The 18,697-nt window shown below is 37.4% G+C and overlaps 2 protein-coding genes across 2 annotated transcripts; one reads left to right on the top strand and one right to left on the bottom strand.

Annotated features, from left to right (window-relative positions):
• Positions 1-2,828: 2,828 nt before the first annotated feature.
• Positions 2,829-10,380, top strand: LOC138003160 (transcription factor E2F2-like). The gene is made up of 6 exons (XM_068849126.1): positions 2,829-3,251; positions 3,372-3,492; positions 6,145-6,367; positions 6,645-6,824; positions 7,763-7,877; positions 8,988-10,380. The coding sequence occupies exons 1-6, from the start codon at positions 3,021-3,023 to the stop codon at positions 9,417-9,419; spliced, it is 1,302 nt and encodes a 433-aa protein (XP_068705227.1). The 5' UTR covers positions 2,829-3,020; the 3' UTR covers positions 9,420-10,380.
• Positions 10,381-12,941: 2,561 nt separating this feature from the next.
• LOC138004086 (uncharacterized) lies at positions 12,942-17,155 on the bottom strand. Its single transcript, XM_068850487.1, has one exon. The coding sequence runs from the start codon at positions 16,395-16,397 to the stop codon at positions 13,896-13,898; it is 2,502 nt and encodes an 833-aa protein (XP_068706588.1). The 5' UTR covers positions 16,398-17,155; the 3' UTR covers positions 12,942-13,895.
• Between the last annotated feature and the right edge of the window lie 1,542 nt (positions 17,156-18,697).

Raw genomic sequence — 18,697 nt, 5'->3', positions numbered from 1 at the left:
TTGGCACTTAATATCTCTTTAGACAGTCTTCATACATTACAATGAGCCTAGAAATGTCTCTCAAAGGCTCTTGACTTCATTTTCTCGTTGGGTGCCCATGCAGCAACATTGCGCGCGATGTTTAATATTATATATATGCGACAGTTCTTGTCCAACATATTACGCACCATGTGTATATGCAAGAGTGTGTTGCTTTAAGTCATTTGGGAATTGATTGTAGAAAGATCGCTCGATCACTCGAATGCTGGCATTTCTGCGATTTGGCATGAAATTTCTTCTTGATCAATCATGCATTTAATTGCGCACACATCACCACAACTTGAATAATCTAAATCCAAAGTTGTAGTCCTTTACAGATTTTATCAGTTATTGAAATTCCGTGACTCCGTGCACAAAAGGTATTTGCAAGTAAAAGACTTCGCGCGAAAATAATTATACTTTGAATCTTAGAACGATAATTTTCGCGCCTGGAATTGGTCTCGTCCTTTAATTTCCGTAATCCTTCCTGGCATGGGAAATCTGCGACAAAATCCGTTTTCAGATTTTTTATTTGATTGTAAGTCCAAAAATCCAGATTTCAAGATCTAAATCCAGATTTCCCAATCGAAAGCACCCCTCGTTCATTGACCAGAGGGAGAGAGACCCAACTTCGAATAAGCAATCGAAGCTTTTCGTCATGATAATGTATGTATATTCATTATGTATTCACTTTAATTATTTCTTTATTACATATACTGAAAAGAATATCGCGTTTCTGATTGGTCGATGACGAGTGCATAAATAGGTTACACAATGGAAGTTGCTATGGAAACAAATGATGGAGTAATTTTGTTGAGTACAATTGAATTAACTCTGCGCCTTCACCAGCGTTTGCCACGTCGTCTCCTAAGTTAACACAGGACTAAATTTAAAGTGATACTCCATTTTTTTTATGATTTACAACAGAAATATTAGAAGTGGACCATGTTTCTTCGCACACCTAAGCATTTTTTATGACTTACAACAGAAATATTAGAAGTGGACCATGTTTCTTCGTACACCTAAGATAATTAAAATCCATGGTGATCTTTAAAAAACTTGAATTGACCTTGGTCTTTTAAATTAAGATTGCCTTTTAACTCCACTTTAATTTTAAAAAACGTATATTTTAAATGGCTTCTAAAAAGGAAATTAAACTTTTTACTGCCTGCATGCTTTGCCGATTATGGGAGGACGTACCTCTGTTAGCTGTTTTCTTTTACGATGGTGAACATGTCGACACCTCGTCTCATATGGACATATCGCTTCGCAGCTGTGCGCGTTCGTTCTTCTACGTGATGACGTCACGGCGGTAGCATGGTTAATTCTCCGAACCGGTTTACGTTTCGTGGAGAAAATTATTATTATTTTTTAAATATTCATATTACAGAATTATTGAGATTCAATAGAGCAAAGAACAAAGAGCTGTCATAAGCAATTAATTATGACAAACTTACGTTGTAATAAGGAAGCGATGCTAGCGTGCGAGAAGGCGTTCTCACAGTCATTGCCAATAACGAAATATCAATACTACCCAAGATTGAGGGTCAAAAGATTGCACGTTTTCATCAATCAAGAAAGAGTTTTCCATGGACAGAAAATATGTCGAATTTTTCACTCAAGCATGAAAAGTACTTTAAATACACTTTGCATGTTGAGCTCCAAAATGTTGCGACGTGCCGCACGAATTTTTGTTCAATTGCAGGTACCCTAGTTCAACAAATGCGACGACAAACTGTCTTCTAGTGCAATTGAATCAGTTCTCTCAAAACCAAATTGTAGAGACTCACGCCCTTTAACGCGTGGAAGCCCTCATTGTTAAAGTTTTACTTTACACTATCTCTGTAGTGTGGTTGAAACCATTTGTTCTCCAGTTCTCTCATACGATTAACGACCAATTTTCCCGATTTATCGAAAGGGACTGCATTTTCTCGTGGCTTTCTTTACCGTACGTCGACCGGACTAAAAGATACTTTATGAAATCTTTATGTCTTAATGAAATAATTGCATATGTAAATGTATGACTATTGGAATACTTTTCATGCAATCACTGGGTCAGTATTATTGATGTTTTGGTAGCTGAGGAAACTCTCTCTTGCCATCAAAATTCCGCGATTAGAAAAGAGAATCGCTCCCGAGGGGCCCTTCTGTATGGGGCGCCGTTTGTAAAAAAAATTATTTAGAACAAATTTGTGACATTTTTCCTTATTTAGAAATAATTAAAACTGCCAGAAAATTTATTTATAAATAAGACGCAAAACTTGTCGCATGCTATGTAAATAATTGTTTCCAGAGGTGAAAGTCATTATTTATAAATAATGACTTTGCTTCCAGAGGTGAAAGTCATTATTTATAAATAATGGATTTACTCGCGAGGTGGAGTTTATTGTTTATAAATAATAAATTTACAACTGGTTTGTCTAACTTTCAGATATGTAAATAAATATTTTAGAGACAGACTGATTTATAAATAATTGAAGTTGTGTAATTCATTATTTATATATAATTCATTTCGCGATCAAAATTATTTATAAATCAGGATGGATGTGCCTAAAACAATTATTTACATATCATGCGTCAAGTTTTGCGTCTTATTTATAAATAAATTTTCTGGCAGTTTTAATTATTTCTAAATAAGAACAAATGTCACAAATTTGTTCTAAATAATTTTTTTACAAACGGCGCCCCATACTTCTGTGCTATTTTGGCCGATAGAGGTCTGAGACTCGAACAATACCACCACGTGACCTATCCCTGGCGCGAAACTTGAAAGCCCGCTCTTTTGATGTTTTCATTTAATAAACGCAATACAAAGCTTGAACAATTTTTAAGAGTACAAGAATTACGTCTTGCATTTTGAAAAACCCAAGACAGCACAGGTCTTTGATTCCAAGATTAAGCCTGCAGCAAGACTTTCGAGGATTCATTTCTGAGGATTCATTTCGCGAATACAGCGATAAATCGAGCTCTTTCAAGCACGGTAGTTGTCGACTTCATGAAAGATGGCGACGAGACGGTGCTCGGTCCTTGGCCGAGGTCGACCGCCGCTTAGCGCTCACAGCCACCAGGTGAACTCAGTCAACAACAAAAGTATAGATGGGAACAATTTTTCTTCTCATCCGATCAAGACCAAGATGCCATCATCGCCTCTGCTGAAAAGGCCAAAGGCTGTACCGTGCACGCCTGATATCTACACAAAGGAACGATCGCTTTGTCCCGTCTTGCGGCCTCAGGTAAGTTAATTTCCTAAATTTCTCCTTTGAGAGTACCCACATGCCTAGCTCTGTGTGTCCGAATGGGTAAATAACTGTCTGTTAATCAGGATTTTCCATCGCGATTTCTCAATTTTCCAGGCTAAACGACGGTTAGATCTTGACGAGTCACCAAACAGAAGACAAGCAACCTTCAGACCTCCGAAGACGAAGGCAAATGGACGGAGGAAAATGCGGCGAGATGTACAGCCATACCCAAAGAGTAATTATGTCATTTGTTTTTTTACTTTTTATTAAGGTTACTTAAGAAATTATTTGACCAGTTTGCTTGTAAAATGATGATGAGAGAGCGAACGGAGAAAGTTATTGAATTTACACTTAAATAAACACGTGGGTTTCAGTCTATAGCACGTGCAAAAAGTTGAATTTATTTTCTTCTGCTGCTAACGACGTTTTGATGAAGACGTTTATTGTGATTCTAACTAGCGAAACTTCTCTTAGCTAAAAAAATTATGTTATACATTTTAGTAATCGCAAATTATGGTAAACTTAACTGAAATTATTTAAGCTTACTTCTTTTGTTCGATTTCTGTCGGTCGAACGCCAGTTTCGAATCTCCCGGAATTGCGTAAAAAATTCTTGAATTGTATGCAATAAAGTTATACTTGAGCGCATAGTCTCTATCATGGAGGTATATTTCCTTTGGAATTATTTAAAAGATTTTTGCTAAGAAAATCAGTCATTCAATTTGAACAAACAATACGAATGATGCATGCAAATTTAGAGGAAAGAAAATATTGCCTTTGTTCCTGATGTCACTTTTTCCACAGGAGTGACGTATTGGAATAATTTTGAGTGACTTAATTCAAAGTTTCTTCTATATTACACTCTCAGACGTCAGAAGATTTGCATGTGAGGAAAGTGGGTTGAACACGCGAGTTTCATGTGTGCCTTACATTTGTATGTAATCAGTATGTTTACTTATTTGCTAAAAACAGACCACCCCAAGTTCTTCACATTATTTATTACACCCCTTTGTTTATTTGTTGACCCATGCTGTCACTGCTGTGGTGAAAACCCAAAATTAAAAACAAATAATTTTCATGCATGGTATTCTGAGTGAAAAACCTCAAGATTTCACATATGTATACATTGTGTAAGCTATGTTTACAACCCATCTAAAGATCACAGATCACATCAAAAGTTCTGTTTGCAAAAACAAATGCTTCGCAATAAACGATAGGGTTAAAATAGATTGTCATAGATAATATGATTAACTTCCATTTAAAAATTACATTGTTCCCATTTTTTGTAGATCATAACATCCATCATGCTATTCCAAAAAAAAAAACCCACAAAATTCACATTATAATTTTTTCCCTAGCCCGAATTTGACAAAGTCATGAGACAAAGACTCTTGTCAGTCTCTATGCAAACATTGTTCTACAGAGACACTTGCTCCTTGACACAGGGCATTAACATTGATTGGTTATTTTTAACATGTTGTAGTGGTTTGTTAATAATGAAAGTCTTAAAAATTAATTTGGGTTGGATAGCAAGTCTTGTTATTCAAGACTATAGTCAGAGACATATGTTTATTTTTTTGTATGTTGTGTAATAAGGGAAATAATTCTGGCAACTGGCATTTTGAAAACAGTACTGTGCAGGAGAATGCCTATGTTGAAATTATTCTCCACTCAATAACATAATAATAGTTAATAATAGTAGTTTGCTGATTGTGGTTTCAAGACTAGCTTGCTTATAACAGGGCCTTTAGATTTTTTTTTCATGGATAATTGTACTTAAGGACCGTGCCTACTATTGTTATTGCGCATACGTTCTGAGCATTTCCAGATACTCGGATTTCCTATCGGTATCGCTTACTAATGCAGGGATATTTTTGCACGGTTTAAATTTATGTGGAGAGAGCTAGCAGAACTTACATGTAACAAATGCTCTTGGTATTTAAAAAGAAGATTGGGAGTAACCATGCCTTTTTCAGAGATAATTAAGCCTTAATTTGGAAAGGAATGCCATACATTGCTTTGTATTTTACAGCCTTTTGCTATTATCTTTGAAAAATGCGTGTTTACCCCCAATTATCTTTTTGGATTTTAATAACACATGTTGAGATCTGCTTTTCCCACAACTTCATAAAACCGCACAAAAATACCTTTGAATTAGTAGGCACTGTCTTTGTAAATAGTATTTGTGCTGTAGTGATGTCATCAAGGGCTAGCTTTCCACTTTATTAAAAAGACTGTTTCTGTGTCTGAGTAGTGTATGCACCTGGTCCTGATCTACTTGTGGCAATCTCCTAAGTGAGCATGCCATATTTTCATTATTGTGCCGCATGGTTATTCAGGCCAGCCTGGACTCTTAAAATATGAATTCCTGTACAAATAAAGCTTGTCTCCACTCTTGTCTTTTCCTTGCCAAAATAATCAACAGGGCTCCTTAGTGAGTTGTCTTAGTTTGTCTTTCAATTGCTACAACCCTATTAAGGAAAATTTAAGTGTCTGGTCTTGCGCTGGAGTACTAACAGGCAACACTTTAAACTGAAATCAACGAATTAATGCAAATCAAATCAAGTGTTGGTTTTTGAGGAGAGGGGAAAACCATAGTACCCAGTGAAAATCCTCTTGGTGCAGAGTACAGAACCAACAAACTCATCCCACATATGATGCAGAGTCTGGGAATCTAACCCAGGTCACATTGGTGGGAGCCAAGTGCTGTCACCAGTACGCTGTACCTATTATTGAACAGTGCATGTGATTGAGGAGAATCAACAACTAGTATGGTGGTGATTTTTGCCAGCAGTAACTATGTCCTTTAAAACTGTTGCTTAATGAATCAGTCTGGTGAATGAAATGACATAATTTTTTAGCTTTTCTTTTTTTTCATACAATTATAGCATTTGTTAAATCTCCAATTGAGAAGACTCGATATGACACATCTTTGGGAATCCTCACCAAGAAGTTTGTGGGACTCCTTCGAAGTTCAGAAGATGGTGTGGTTGACTTAAACTTTGCTGCGGACCTATTGGAGGTTCAGAAACGGAGGATCTATGATATTACCAATGTATTAGAGGGTGTTGGGTTAATAAAGAAGAAATCCAAGAATAATATTGAATGGAGGTCAGTATACAGTTAATAACACTAAATCAATATTAAAAATTTGTTGGCATTCTATAAGTCTACAGGGATAACTTTGAGGTTTGGGCAAGGCTGGAATCAGAAATAACAGATTTGGCTTCTGCATAGGGTGAATTAGTTTTCTAGATCATAAAAAAGCCAAAGCCAAGATTTGTCTCCTATCAGTTGCCATGGATTCCTCCTATGGATGTTGTTTGTAACCACAGTTTGACCATTTAGAACTCATGTATGCCTGTTTTCGTATTCTGATTAATTCTAGAGGGACTTGTTGCACAGACAGCTCTTGCCGCACAAATGGGGTGGAGGCCATTTCTGCCCAAATAATGGATCTTCACACAGATGTTGCCGATCTTGAAGCAAAAGAGTGCTTCCTGGATAGGATGATTTCAAGCTGCCGATCTGAACTGAAAAATCTCACTGAAGATGCTGATGTAGCCAAATATCCTTTCAAACTTCATCCTCTGGTGGTACTTATAATTTAGGCAGGGGGGAGATGCTGTGGATTGTCTGAATAAATAAGTATAAAGTATACCCTAGAAATCTGTGCTTTGCAACTTTGAACCCCTATTGCTCTAGACCCCACATTACACCTACATGTATCTATAGATTGGCTAATTGATTTTCAGAAACTTGGACATCAATGATAGAGGCACAGCTCATGTCTCCTGGACTGTGGCTCTTTGCCCAGAAGCTCATAATAGACCAATTTCGATATATTAAAATTCAGTCCAAAACAAAAGGCATCATCTCAAGGCCCAGGGGAATAAACTCGTACAAATCCTTATATTTATTCCCCAGAGCCTCGAGATGATGCCTTTTGTTTCGGACTGAATTTTAATATCATATCGAAATTGGTCTATTGCCCATGCAGACTGGATTCTTAATTAAAGCAATGGTCAGTTTTGCCCTATCCTCATACATTTCCCGTTATGACGACACACTACCCAACAACAAAGTGCATGAAAAAAATCCTTGTAAAGCTGGAGAACCCTTTTGAGAATATCCTGGTTTCTGGAATTACTTGGCAGATTAGGGGATCAATAATCCTTTTATGATAACTGCTTGAGTTTGTCTGTCACAAAGAAGCTGTAATTTTTGTGGACTATATCTCAGATCAAAGCTCTCTCCACTCAAATGCCTTACTTCTCATCTTTAAATTGAAACTTATAACTCTACAAAGCAAAAGATGACAATCTTAAAATAATTTAATGTACATGTATCCTTTTAATTTTACAAGAAGCCTTAGGAGTGTTTGTCATAATTATTTGACTTGCCCATCTCCGGAAATGACCATGTGCTTAAAAACGTAGAGAACAGAGGGAATTTTAACACGAGTCTCTTGGAGTCTGCCACAGTATAATCCTTGACTTTTCATATGCATGCGTATGTCACTTACCGCGATATCTGTGATGTCAAGCACTTCAAAAATAGAACAGTGATTGCCATTAAAGCTCCTCCAGAAACAAGACTAGAAGTTCCAGATCCAAAAGAGGTAATGCTATTACGATAAAACACATCTTACATGTGCATAGATATAATTTTAATGGTATATGCCAAAACAGAAGATAGCCTTTAATAAGGCACACACTCTGATTGGCTGCTCAAACTCCGAATATCCTTTGTTATTCACCTCCAAGCGGCTCATGCAGGATTTGCACCTAAAAATATTGTAATCATTGCAGGAATAATGAGTTAAAATCATGTTTTTGTGCTATAGATTACATGTACCTCACCGTTTTAGAATATAGTAAAGAACTACATTGTATTCACCTTGGTGCCAGTATTTATGCACCACTAGCCATCTGCATTTCAGTGAATAGTTTTAAAATATCCTCAGAGAGTGAAGATCCAGTCAACTCCAGCCTGTATTAGCTCTTTGTGGACGAAAGCATTCAGATCACTGTTGTTTGTGGACGAAAGCAAGACAGCAGGTCCACGTCAGCTGAATAGCTGCCAATACTTCAAATAACAAACAAAAAAACAAACCCAAATGGGATGTTGTCTCTTTTAAACTAGGCCTTGTAGGATGCAGGTGAAAATGCCATTTATCTTTAATTAATTATAGCTTTTCAAATGACTCATTTAAAAGACCTCTTATTGATACTGAATAAGATAATATTATTATGTTTTAACATTTGCCTGATGATAAATTGGGCTTGTGAGGAGGAACAACATTAATTGTGTTGTTAACATTTTCATACTATAAAATATAGTTACGAAGGCTTTTTTTAAACTGTCTCACTTCACCGGCCAGTGGCTGGATCACTTAGTCTGTGGCAGAGTTTTGACACACTGCAAGCTGATGATCTTACCAATGAATAGACCGATTGTGATATATTAATTAAAATTCAGTCCTAAACAAAAGACATCATCTCGAGCTCTGGGGAATACATGTAAATATAAGGATTTGTATGAGTTTATTCCCCAGAACCTCGAGATGATGCCTTTTGTTTAGGACTGAATTTTAATATATCCAAAGTGGGCTATTGAAGAAAATTTTTTTGTTTGGACAGTAGTTTGAACTCGTAACCTCTCACATATCATAAAATTAATGCACTCTTAGAGGACTGTCTTGTTAATTTAGCATTGTTTGTTCCTCCAGAGCATTCAGATCTGGTTAAAGAGTGTAAGGGGACCTATTGATGTCTACCTATGTCCAGAGGATCAAGGAAATCAACCATCACCAGTAAAGGACATTTCACCTATAAAACGGCCACAATCTCTGCAAACTACTCCAAATCCATTCCTTTTGACACCCGAGAAAATGCCGAAGAGCTGTACTGGTGCAGCGCTGCCTAACAAGGTTCCTTATCACAGATACAACGCAGAGTTAATGAAAGATGTTGGACCGGTTTTAATAAGCCCACATAAAAATGTCTTTCTTCAAAATAATACTATCGACACCTGTCTTCCCGAAGACCTGGATGACGATTCTTTGATTCCTCTTTCACCCAGTCTCACGGATGAAGAATATTTATTTACACTGACAGACAGTGACCTTTTTGATTCTTGTTATTTGTGGGATGATACCTGATATTGATATTGATCAGATACTCTCTTGATGGTACTTGTGCTTACATTTACAATTGCACAGTTAAATGTTGTTTGTTGGTTACAGTTGCACTTTGTATAACCATTTGATTCCCATGATTGAAACGTTCATTCTCCTAACTAGTACCATGGATTTCTTTGTTGGGTTGTCATGAGAATTTTGTGTTACATCAAGATCACTGTGTGCACCTCTCTTAAAGGGAAACTGTCACAAGAAGCGCATGCACTAGCGTCTTATGAAAACTTGAAAAGTGTTGGGTTAACTTTTTTCAAGTTGAATCAACAAATTCAAAATGGTGTCCACTGGGGAGGGCCATGGTGGACAAAGGAGAAACTCCGGCGAATACATGTGACTCACGCATGAATCCATGATGGCGGCTAGAATTTTCCGTGGGCTCGAGATCAACAAAGTCGAGCATGCGCAGCTCATGACAGTGCCCCTTTAAGCGTTTTTTTCTGATAATATTCTTAATTCTCAATACCTGTTTGACTGACATGTCATTGAAATTGTGAGGAGGATTAACGTACCAATCACGGACCCCGATCACTCTTGGGAGTCGAAGGGTTACTTTCTGGTTTATATTTCTCAATCTGTTCCAGTTAGGTACATGTAAAATAATGATAAAAAATAATAATATTAACAGTGATAAAAGTGGTGAACAAATCAAAGAGTGTTGTGAATCAGCATCAAAATATCCAGTAATGAATAGTGTAGTTATAATTAAGTGGTAGTCAAAAGCTGGGGTCAACAGAATTATAAAATAGAAAAAAAAAGTAAGCGTGCCTCTTAGTTGACATTCGATTGTTTCAATGTTTATTTATTTCTTTTTTTTTTTCGTTCCATTTACAAAATTTCAGTTAAGAAGTTAGGTGCAATTTAGTAGTACAAATTTAGGGAAGATTGGAGAAAACAATCTTTGGTGTACCGGTTCTTACAATTATTATCAACAGTTGTATAGGTGTAGTTGAGCAATTCATCTCCTATAAATGATGGAACAAGTTGTAGTGTAACTCTTTTTTACAAATAATGGAATAGAGCAGGACGGTATTAATTTTTCTTAGCAACACAAAAACCTATAGCTGCTAATTAGTACTATGAAGTGTACGTAGCTTTAATTAATGAATAATTTCTTTAACTTACTGGTTCGATGGTCACATTGCAACAAAATGAACTGAAAACGTTTTAATCTAGACATGCAGTGTTTTTTTTTTTAATTGCCATATGGTGTGAAATAACGTTTTATTGGCCGAATGCATAAATGGCGGCCAAAAATGTATTCTTTTGTTTATTTTCTAATGAGACTCACTAGCCTCGCTCTCAAGCAACCTTCTTTTGTATTTTGTCCATGCAAACGAGGCTAGTGAGGCTAATTGGCACATAAACAAAAGAAAATGTTTTTGGCCGGCATTTATGCACTCGGTCTATGCTAATTGGACAAAGGGTCATACTCTATGACAAATTATGGCTTTTTAATCAACACCTTTGTAAATCTTACAGACTTTCATTAAAATCTTTTAGATCTTGTAATACTAAGGTTCCAATAAAGAATCTATTTCATAACCTGTTTTTAACTTCTTTTTCCAACTAAAGATACATCTCTGGGCAATGACTTCCAACCATACAATTCTAATTGATGTAAAAGATATGAAGACATCTTTTAGAATTCAAGCTGCTAGACAATTACTCCACAAGAGTTTTGTATTAATGTTTGTCAAGGTGGGTTAATTTATATTATTGTAATGTATTATAGCAACTGATAGAAATACTAGGATTTTCCGTTTTTCCAAAAGGTCATATCTTCTCCTAGCCTGGGTCACAGACAGACTAAACCAGTGACCCGGCCTGTTTTCGAGTTACATGTCCGGCTGTGTGCTTCACCACATGTAGTGAAGTTGGTTGAGCATCTGGCTGCCATGCGGGAGGTGTGAGTTCGACTCCAGCCGGACCAACACTCAGGGTCTTTAAAAAACGGAGGAGAAAGTGCTGCCTTTGTAATTACATCCGCAAATGGTTACACTTTCAAGTCTTCTCGGATAAGGATTATAAACTGAAGGCCCTGTCTCACAACCCTTCAATGTTCACAACCCAGTGGGACGTAAAAGAACCCACACATTATTAGTTAAGAGTAGGGTATGGAGCTCCCGGTGTTGTGGTCAGGCCTCATTTCATTCATTCATGTGTTGGGTGAGATCGTTAATGGACTGATAGCAGCTGCCACCCATAGATCACTTTCTTGTAAAGAACATTTGAATATGCCAATAGAAAATGCGCTATGTAAATTCATTACCAGTGCCATTATATTTATCTTTCACATGTGAAAATATAGGTAGTCCTGGTAACTAACACGATTAGCCAATGAAAAGCGAGCTTCCCTTTCCGTGTAAGATAATTTATTTTTTCTCCACTACATGAACATTTTTGACTCATTTTGACAATCATTTTGTTTTTCATATCTAGTTCATGTTGCACAACATGCATCTTTCATTGGTTGATGACCACTTTCCCAGTATTTCAAAAGTGAATAAAACAACTTGTTTATAATCTGGACATTTCACCAGTATCTTATAATAAGCAGAACATACTTGGCTGCTTGGGGATACGAATGTATGTCTTCTCGTTCTGACGGTATCTTGCACTCATTCGCTGTGCTCAATTGTGAGAGAATAATGAGCATTCAAAGATGAAATCCATACCCCTATGTGGCCATGTAATATACTCTATTTATGTCAAACAAGGTACATATTAATAATTATTAAGGTACATGTAGCACCAAGTTGGAGAAGTTTTTACATGGTGGAAAAGCAAAGGTGTGGGGCTTCCTTTGGAATTTAATTTGCAAACGGTTGGACTGAAGTTTTCTCAGATGAGAACTGTAAACTATAGTAAGTCTATCTAAACACTTGTTCATGAAAATAATTCTGAGACATACATTATTCACCAACAGCAGGGCATAGAACTCCCGCTGTTGTGACCCGTTCTTTAGGTGCCTTGTCACCCACCTCCATTGAAAACAAACCGGTTATGAAAATTATGCAAACAGTCCATGAATGTGCAATAGTAATAATAATAATTATTATTTACATATAAATAATTGCATAGCACTGCTTCTTCTCTAACTATCCAGCAGCACTGTACAATATTAACTACTTAATAACCCAGAGTGAGGTTGTTACAGCAAAATCTCAAACTGAGGCCTTGCCGTATTGACCGAGTAATAGAGTGGTCATTACAGCTAGGCTGACGTTTGAGATTTTGCTGTAACGACCAAACATTTGAGTTTATTAAGTTAATTATTAAATGGCTAACAGAAGGGTTCTAAAGAAGAAAAAAAATGCAGAAGCCATAATCAGGCCATGGACATTTCAGGAAAATAATGCCCTGGTGCTCAGCTGCTGTTAACCTGAGGAACCCAGGAACACTAGCATTATAATAAAAGATAAAAATAGCAAAATTAAAGTGAGAAAAATTCTAGAAAGATTACCTTCCTCTACATCCACTCAAACCTTTCTCCCCTGTAACATATTCAACAACTTTATTTTTCTTCCAATGTTTTTTCTTAAAGTCATCCGTATTGTCTAGGGTTTATCTCACACCTGACTCAAAAAATTCCAGTTACACAGGACATTGAAAATTATATTATGAAATGAAATGTATATTTTGGAAGAGGTATCGTGTAAGGTAAAAAATCATCACCCTAATGCCATTTAGTCAAAAAAAAAAAAATTTCTTTATCTTTTGTCCTTTCCTGCAAAGTCAGATGGATACTACTTAATTTTATATCAAATGCATTTATTTTGTGAATATAATTATATCACCACTGTTTATTTTTTTATTATGGCAAATGAAAATATAAAGCCGTTATTTGTGTGGTCACGCAACACTTCTCCCCACACAAACAACTTCTTTGTGTGCGTGACGACAAAAAGAACAACTATGTAGGAGACTATCATTAATTTCTTTTGTATAATTATAACAATACAATGTGTGAAGGAGGCCCTTTGAAGGGAGAGGGGCATAACAACTCTCACAGAATGCCTTTTATTAGGTATCACACAGCTCATATTGTTTACCAAGTCATTTTGCGTGTTTTTCTGTCCTTTGTATTTCATCTGTATGACAAGCTAATCACATTGAACCTTAAGAGGGCTGCTAAATAGTCCTTTTGGGAGCACACAGCCTATTTAAGATTGTGTTTTGGGTCTGGCGCACAGTGGAATCCTGATCCAAAGAAATTAAAGATCATAACAGTTTAAATAGAATGCTTGATTTCCAGCTGTTTTGTGATTCCATGTTCCTTCTTTCACAACTCAGTTATAGTGAAAAAGCAGACTCACAAAAATGGCTGAATATTGACCAAAGCAAAATATACACTTGAATAATAATATGAATGATTATTAATTATTATTTAAATTATTTATAATTTATTAAATACTGTTCAATTTATTTCAATGTGACACACTACACACTAGTCTCACTAGTGCTTGGATCAATTAGATGATTTTTCTCCGTTGCACTTCTGCAGTCACAGCCAGGACTCTTGTTGTTTTCTTGGACAGGCAAAAGAGCATGATGAGTGCTCTTGCTTGTGTCTGATTCCTTTTTGACAATACTCTCTTCCTTTTGTTTACTATCCTGTGACTGACTTTGGCTTGTCAAAATACTATGATTCCAAGTTGGCAGCTCATCATCTTTCACAAGCTGTCCTAACATTGTTTGCATTTCTTGAGCAAAGGAGCTTCCCAGATCCTCATAGGACATTTGCAAACTGCCAATTTCCGGTGAATTGTCATCATCATCATCATCATCATCATCATCACCACTACCAATAAAAGCATCTGTTTCAGTGCTTTCTTCCTCTACATCATCCATATAGTCAACCATCCCTTCCACATATTCTTGGCAGCTGCCTTTACCTTGAATAGCAATGATTTGATCAGCTTCAGTTTTTTCTGGAATTAACTCCACCGAGGGAGTCGCACTCAATGATTCACTCTCTGCTCCATCAATGGATTGCATACTCTCTTCATCTTCGCAAGCAGAACTTTCTCGCACCGGCCCTTGACTACCTTCAAGGGTCTCTTTACTGTCTGTTTTTGGGATACTCCTGGTAAGCATAGGTGCAGACAACAAGTTTATTTCTTTTTCCAGTTTTCGTTTGTCATAATGTTTTTTTATACTTGGTACCATGCTTGCAATTATCATGCACAAGACGACACAGGAGAAAACGGACAGTATGATAACTGACCATAATCCATCATCTTTGTCATCATCTTTTTTCTTCCTTTGAGCTGCAACATCAACAGAAACCCCTGGGAAAACAATCATTGTCCCATTTGTCACCACTGAAGCAGATGTCCCTGATGGTATCAATACTGAAGTTTTTGCCGCAAATTCTAAAAGATGATTGCTTGCTGGAAACATTTCCTGTTGTGTGAAAACAGTTTGAATTGCTATGGAAGGAGTAGGGGTAACATGTGCAACTACTGATGAAATCCTTGTGGATGTTGATATACTGGAAGACATCTCAAAACAAGACACCAAACTATCAAGTTCACTGAATGTGATGTTGAATCCTGTGTATGCCAGTGCATCATCACTGTGGAATTTGAGCCGAAGAGTGTTTCCAGCACTGCATATTGTAGAAGGGGGGAGATTACTATTGCAAAACTTTCCAATCACAGAGGCATCTGAATCAGAACTATTCCATACAGTGAGCGCATCATGTGGGCACCTCTGACGATTTACATCCCCTTCGACATCGAAGTTGACAAATTTCAAGCGCACCAATTTGCCCTCAGGTACTGTGACTGTCCAGATACACTTGGAGTTGTGAAAATACTCTTTTGGAAAGTTGGGTGAAATGATTTCCCCACGAATTCCCTGGAGATGGCCACCACACCCTGGAAAGTACACAGAGTAGAATCCCACCTCGGGATCTGATGCATTAGATTTAAAATGCACCCAAAGTTTGCCGCTGTTAGTGCCAACAAGAGGGGGGAGACTATCCAAACTGCAGTAATGGGCTAGGACTGTTGCTGATGAATAAGGCATATTTCCATCTCTGAGCTCTGCAAAACCATGGCTACAAGGCAAGTTAAAATTGATAAAATCCATATTTAGTTTCGTGATGTTTGGAACATCGACGTGCCACAAACAATCCTGGTCTTCAGTCGGAGAACTCTTCGTCATTATGAAACCAGGTTCAACACCTAACGCTTCGCCGCAAGCGAAAGTGCAGCCATACAACTCTAATCTCATGCAAATGAACGAGAAGTAGCTCACTGGATAAACTCGAACAAATCGCGCGGTGATCTCGGGTGAAAGAACGTTGAGCACTGTACCATTTCGCTTTGTGTTCCCGCGCAATATTGTTTCGTTTTTGCTGTCTACGTACGAACTCCAAGAAAGCCCATTTGTACTGTACATAAGTTTGTACTTGCTCACGCGACCCATACGAAGTGACATTTCTTCTGCCGGAGGATAAAACCCTTGCGATGCTATTGCAGAAACCGCGGTCAATTTTCTCAGATCGATTTGGAGGTATAGCCGTTCTTCTAAAGTATCGGGATTCATGGAACACCAAGCCGATTTACTGTTCAATCTAGCGTGGTATGATGGAAAATATTTGTGAGAATGCGATGCTCTGATGTAGGAATCTTGTACACGACCACTCTCTAAACCCAAAGGCATATTGCAGTCGTAACAGCTCGAATTTCGTTGACTTTCTCCTTTACAATTGGCGCCCCCGTTTTTAGGAGCAGGATTTGAACAATTTCTTTCTTTATACCGAAAAGGCAACGAGTCCGGATTTGAAGGGATTTGGCAAGTGCTCCATTCTGTCCAAGCACTCCATTGTCCATCCACCGGACGAGGTTTTCCCGAATTCCACCAAGAAGAGCTTTCTGGCACTAAGCTTGCCAATGTCCCTAAAAGCAAGAGCGTAACGCAGAAACTATTCATGATTCAAAAATAACCAGACGACCTTTGAGGAAAATTGTAAAGCGAAAGCGATATCTGTTTATCTACAGCCGTCGTACTCGACGAAGAGACATCTTTCGATTCGCAATCTGACAAGGTTTACACTCGTTTAGCTTCCAGTTTCAAATAAAAATAACTTCAGTGCAGGCCGGTTATCAAGAAGAACCTTCAAACCCTTTCATCGTTTCAAGATTGATAGAAGCGGACAAGCAACAAACCTGAGAAAGTTGTTTGAACAATTGGACAATAAAATCGGGCGGAGTCTACGGATTTTGTAACCAATTGAAACAAGAGAATGTGGCATGTGACGTGATGTAAACACTTCGAGTTTCGTTGGAACAGATAACATGGGAACAGAACTGTGGAGTATTAATCATTTTTAAGGAACTACTTTTAGATAAATTGAAGGCCCGTTTTAAACGTCGCATTTTACATGTGCCGAATCTGATGCAAATGAGAGAAAACAATAGATTCTCGCATTTGCATTAGATTCGGCGTATGTAAATAACGACGTTTGAAACGGGCCTTAATGTCCATTTGCACTACAGAAAAAACTGGGTCCGGACGCCTTACGCCTTACCTGTAAAAAGCAGGTACACAAAATTAATATATTGAAAATAACTTCCTGTACACGTTCCACTTCCGTTTATAAGCCCACCCAGGATGCATCTGGCAAGGATTAAGATGGCGGACGAGTAAACTTCGTACCAAATTTGAAATGAGCTCTACAGAAGGCGTGTTAAGGAGAATTTCTGGATTAGGGAGGTTTCTTGTAGATTGCCAAGCGCAAGTGAGATTTATAGTTAACCGAAAATGAATTCTATAGCAAACTATTGAAATGAATGCGTGGAGAGACATAAAGCGTTTTAAATGTTGTTTTATTTTTCCAATAATTTAGACGCTTCAGTACGGGAATTGTGTGTCACGAAAGGATAGCATAACAAAATATGCCTGTGATAAAGAATTTCAGGCTCTCAAGCATTGCATGAAAGAAGCGGTAAGTTAAATCTACAGTAAATCAACTTTCCCTAACCCCCACGGGTGACCAAATCAACAGTTCTCCTCAAGAAAAAGAAGCCCAAAGTGACTGCACAATGGCCCCCAGAAAAAGGTAGAGGATATTACATGGCCGCACGGAGACATGAAATTTCTGTTCGAGAGTTGAAAAACATTTCACGAGTGAGTGCAGCGAACGAGTGAAATATTCTTCAACACAAGAAAAGGCATCGAAAGGCGCGACTTTCATGTAACCATAGCAACAGTGATCTTTCCACGTGTGAAAATAAGATGTTATCTTCACGTGTGAAAATATCATGTTTTGCACGAAAGCTCACTTGGTGTGTCATTGGTGTTTCTATAATAAATAGCTATATTTCTTGTTTACAAACATTGACGTCACATTTCTTTTGGAATTTAAATTTGCCAACCACGGAACAAAAGAAGTCATTGTTTCAACACCCAATTAGCTTTTGGTTGGCAATATTACTAACAATGGGTGACGTCACGAGAAACATTGCTATTACTGATAATGATAACGATAATGATGATACAGTTTTCATTTGAGGAACGGAGATGTTCCATCATCTTTAATGAGCCTCTCTTTCTGAAATTGACAGTGCCCTTCTCCTTTTGTAGGCGAAGAAGGCAAAGCCTTAGAAAGTGGACCTTACCGACTGCTTATTCAATCAATCCATGTATTCAAATTTCAACGTGAAATCACAGAGAATTAAGAGGGCTCTTTTTCTGGTGCAGTTGATAAGAAGTGGACTTAGTGATCATCAGAATTTGTGAAGCCCAGTGTGCAAACTGCAGACTCTCCAATGTTCTCATTATTTTATCACATCTTGGCAAAGGTTTAGGCTGTTTGAAAGTCAGTATCACCATGTATTCAGGTCAATGTTTGAAGAGGCCAGCTTCCAATGCAGAGAAAGAGAATGCATTGGGACTGCAGCAATAATTACATTCTACTGATTGTTTGAACTGAATGCTATGTAGATGTTCATGCAGTGTTATAATTTCGAATAGTTCTTTCAGATTCTTGACATGCTTTGTAATTCTTGTGCATTTGTCTCTGTGTTGTTAGAACGTACTTATTAAAACAAGGAATGACCTACAATGAGCTACAAATAAACAACGACCTACAATGATCTACAATGATTTACAATGAGCTACAATGAGAGCTCTACAATGAGCTACAAATAAACAATGACCTACAATGATCTACAATGATTTACAATGAGCTACAATGAGAGCTCTACAATGAGCTACAGAAAATCTGCAAG

Source organism: Montipora foliosa, chromosome 5, assembly GCF_036669935.1.
Source record: "Montipora foliosa isolate CH-2021 chromosome 5, ASM3666993v2, whole genome shotgun sequence".
In the NCBI taxonomy this organism is placed as follows: domain Eukaryota; kingdom Metazoa; phylum Cnidaria; class Anthozoa; order Scleractinia; family Acroporidae; genus Montipora; species Montipora foliosa.
The sequence above is the reverse complement of the archived record's forward strand: the minus strand, read 5'-3'. Positions and strand labels throughout refer to the sequence as shown.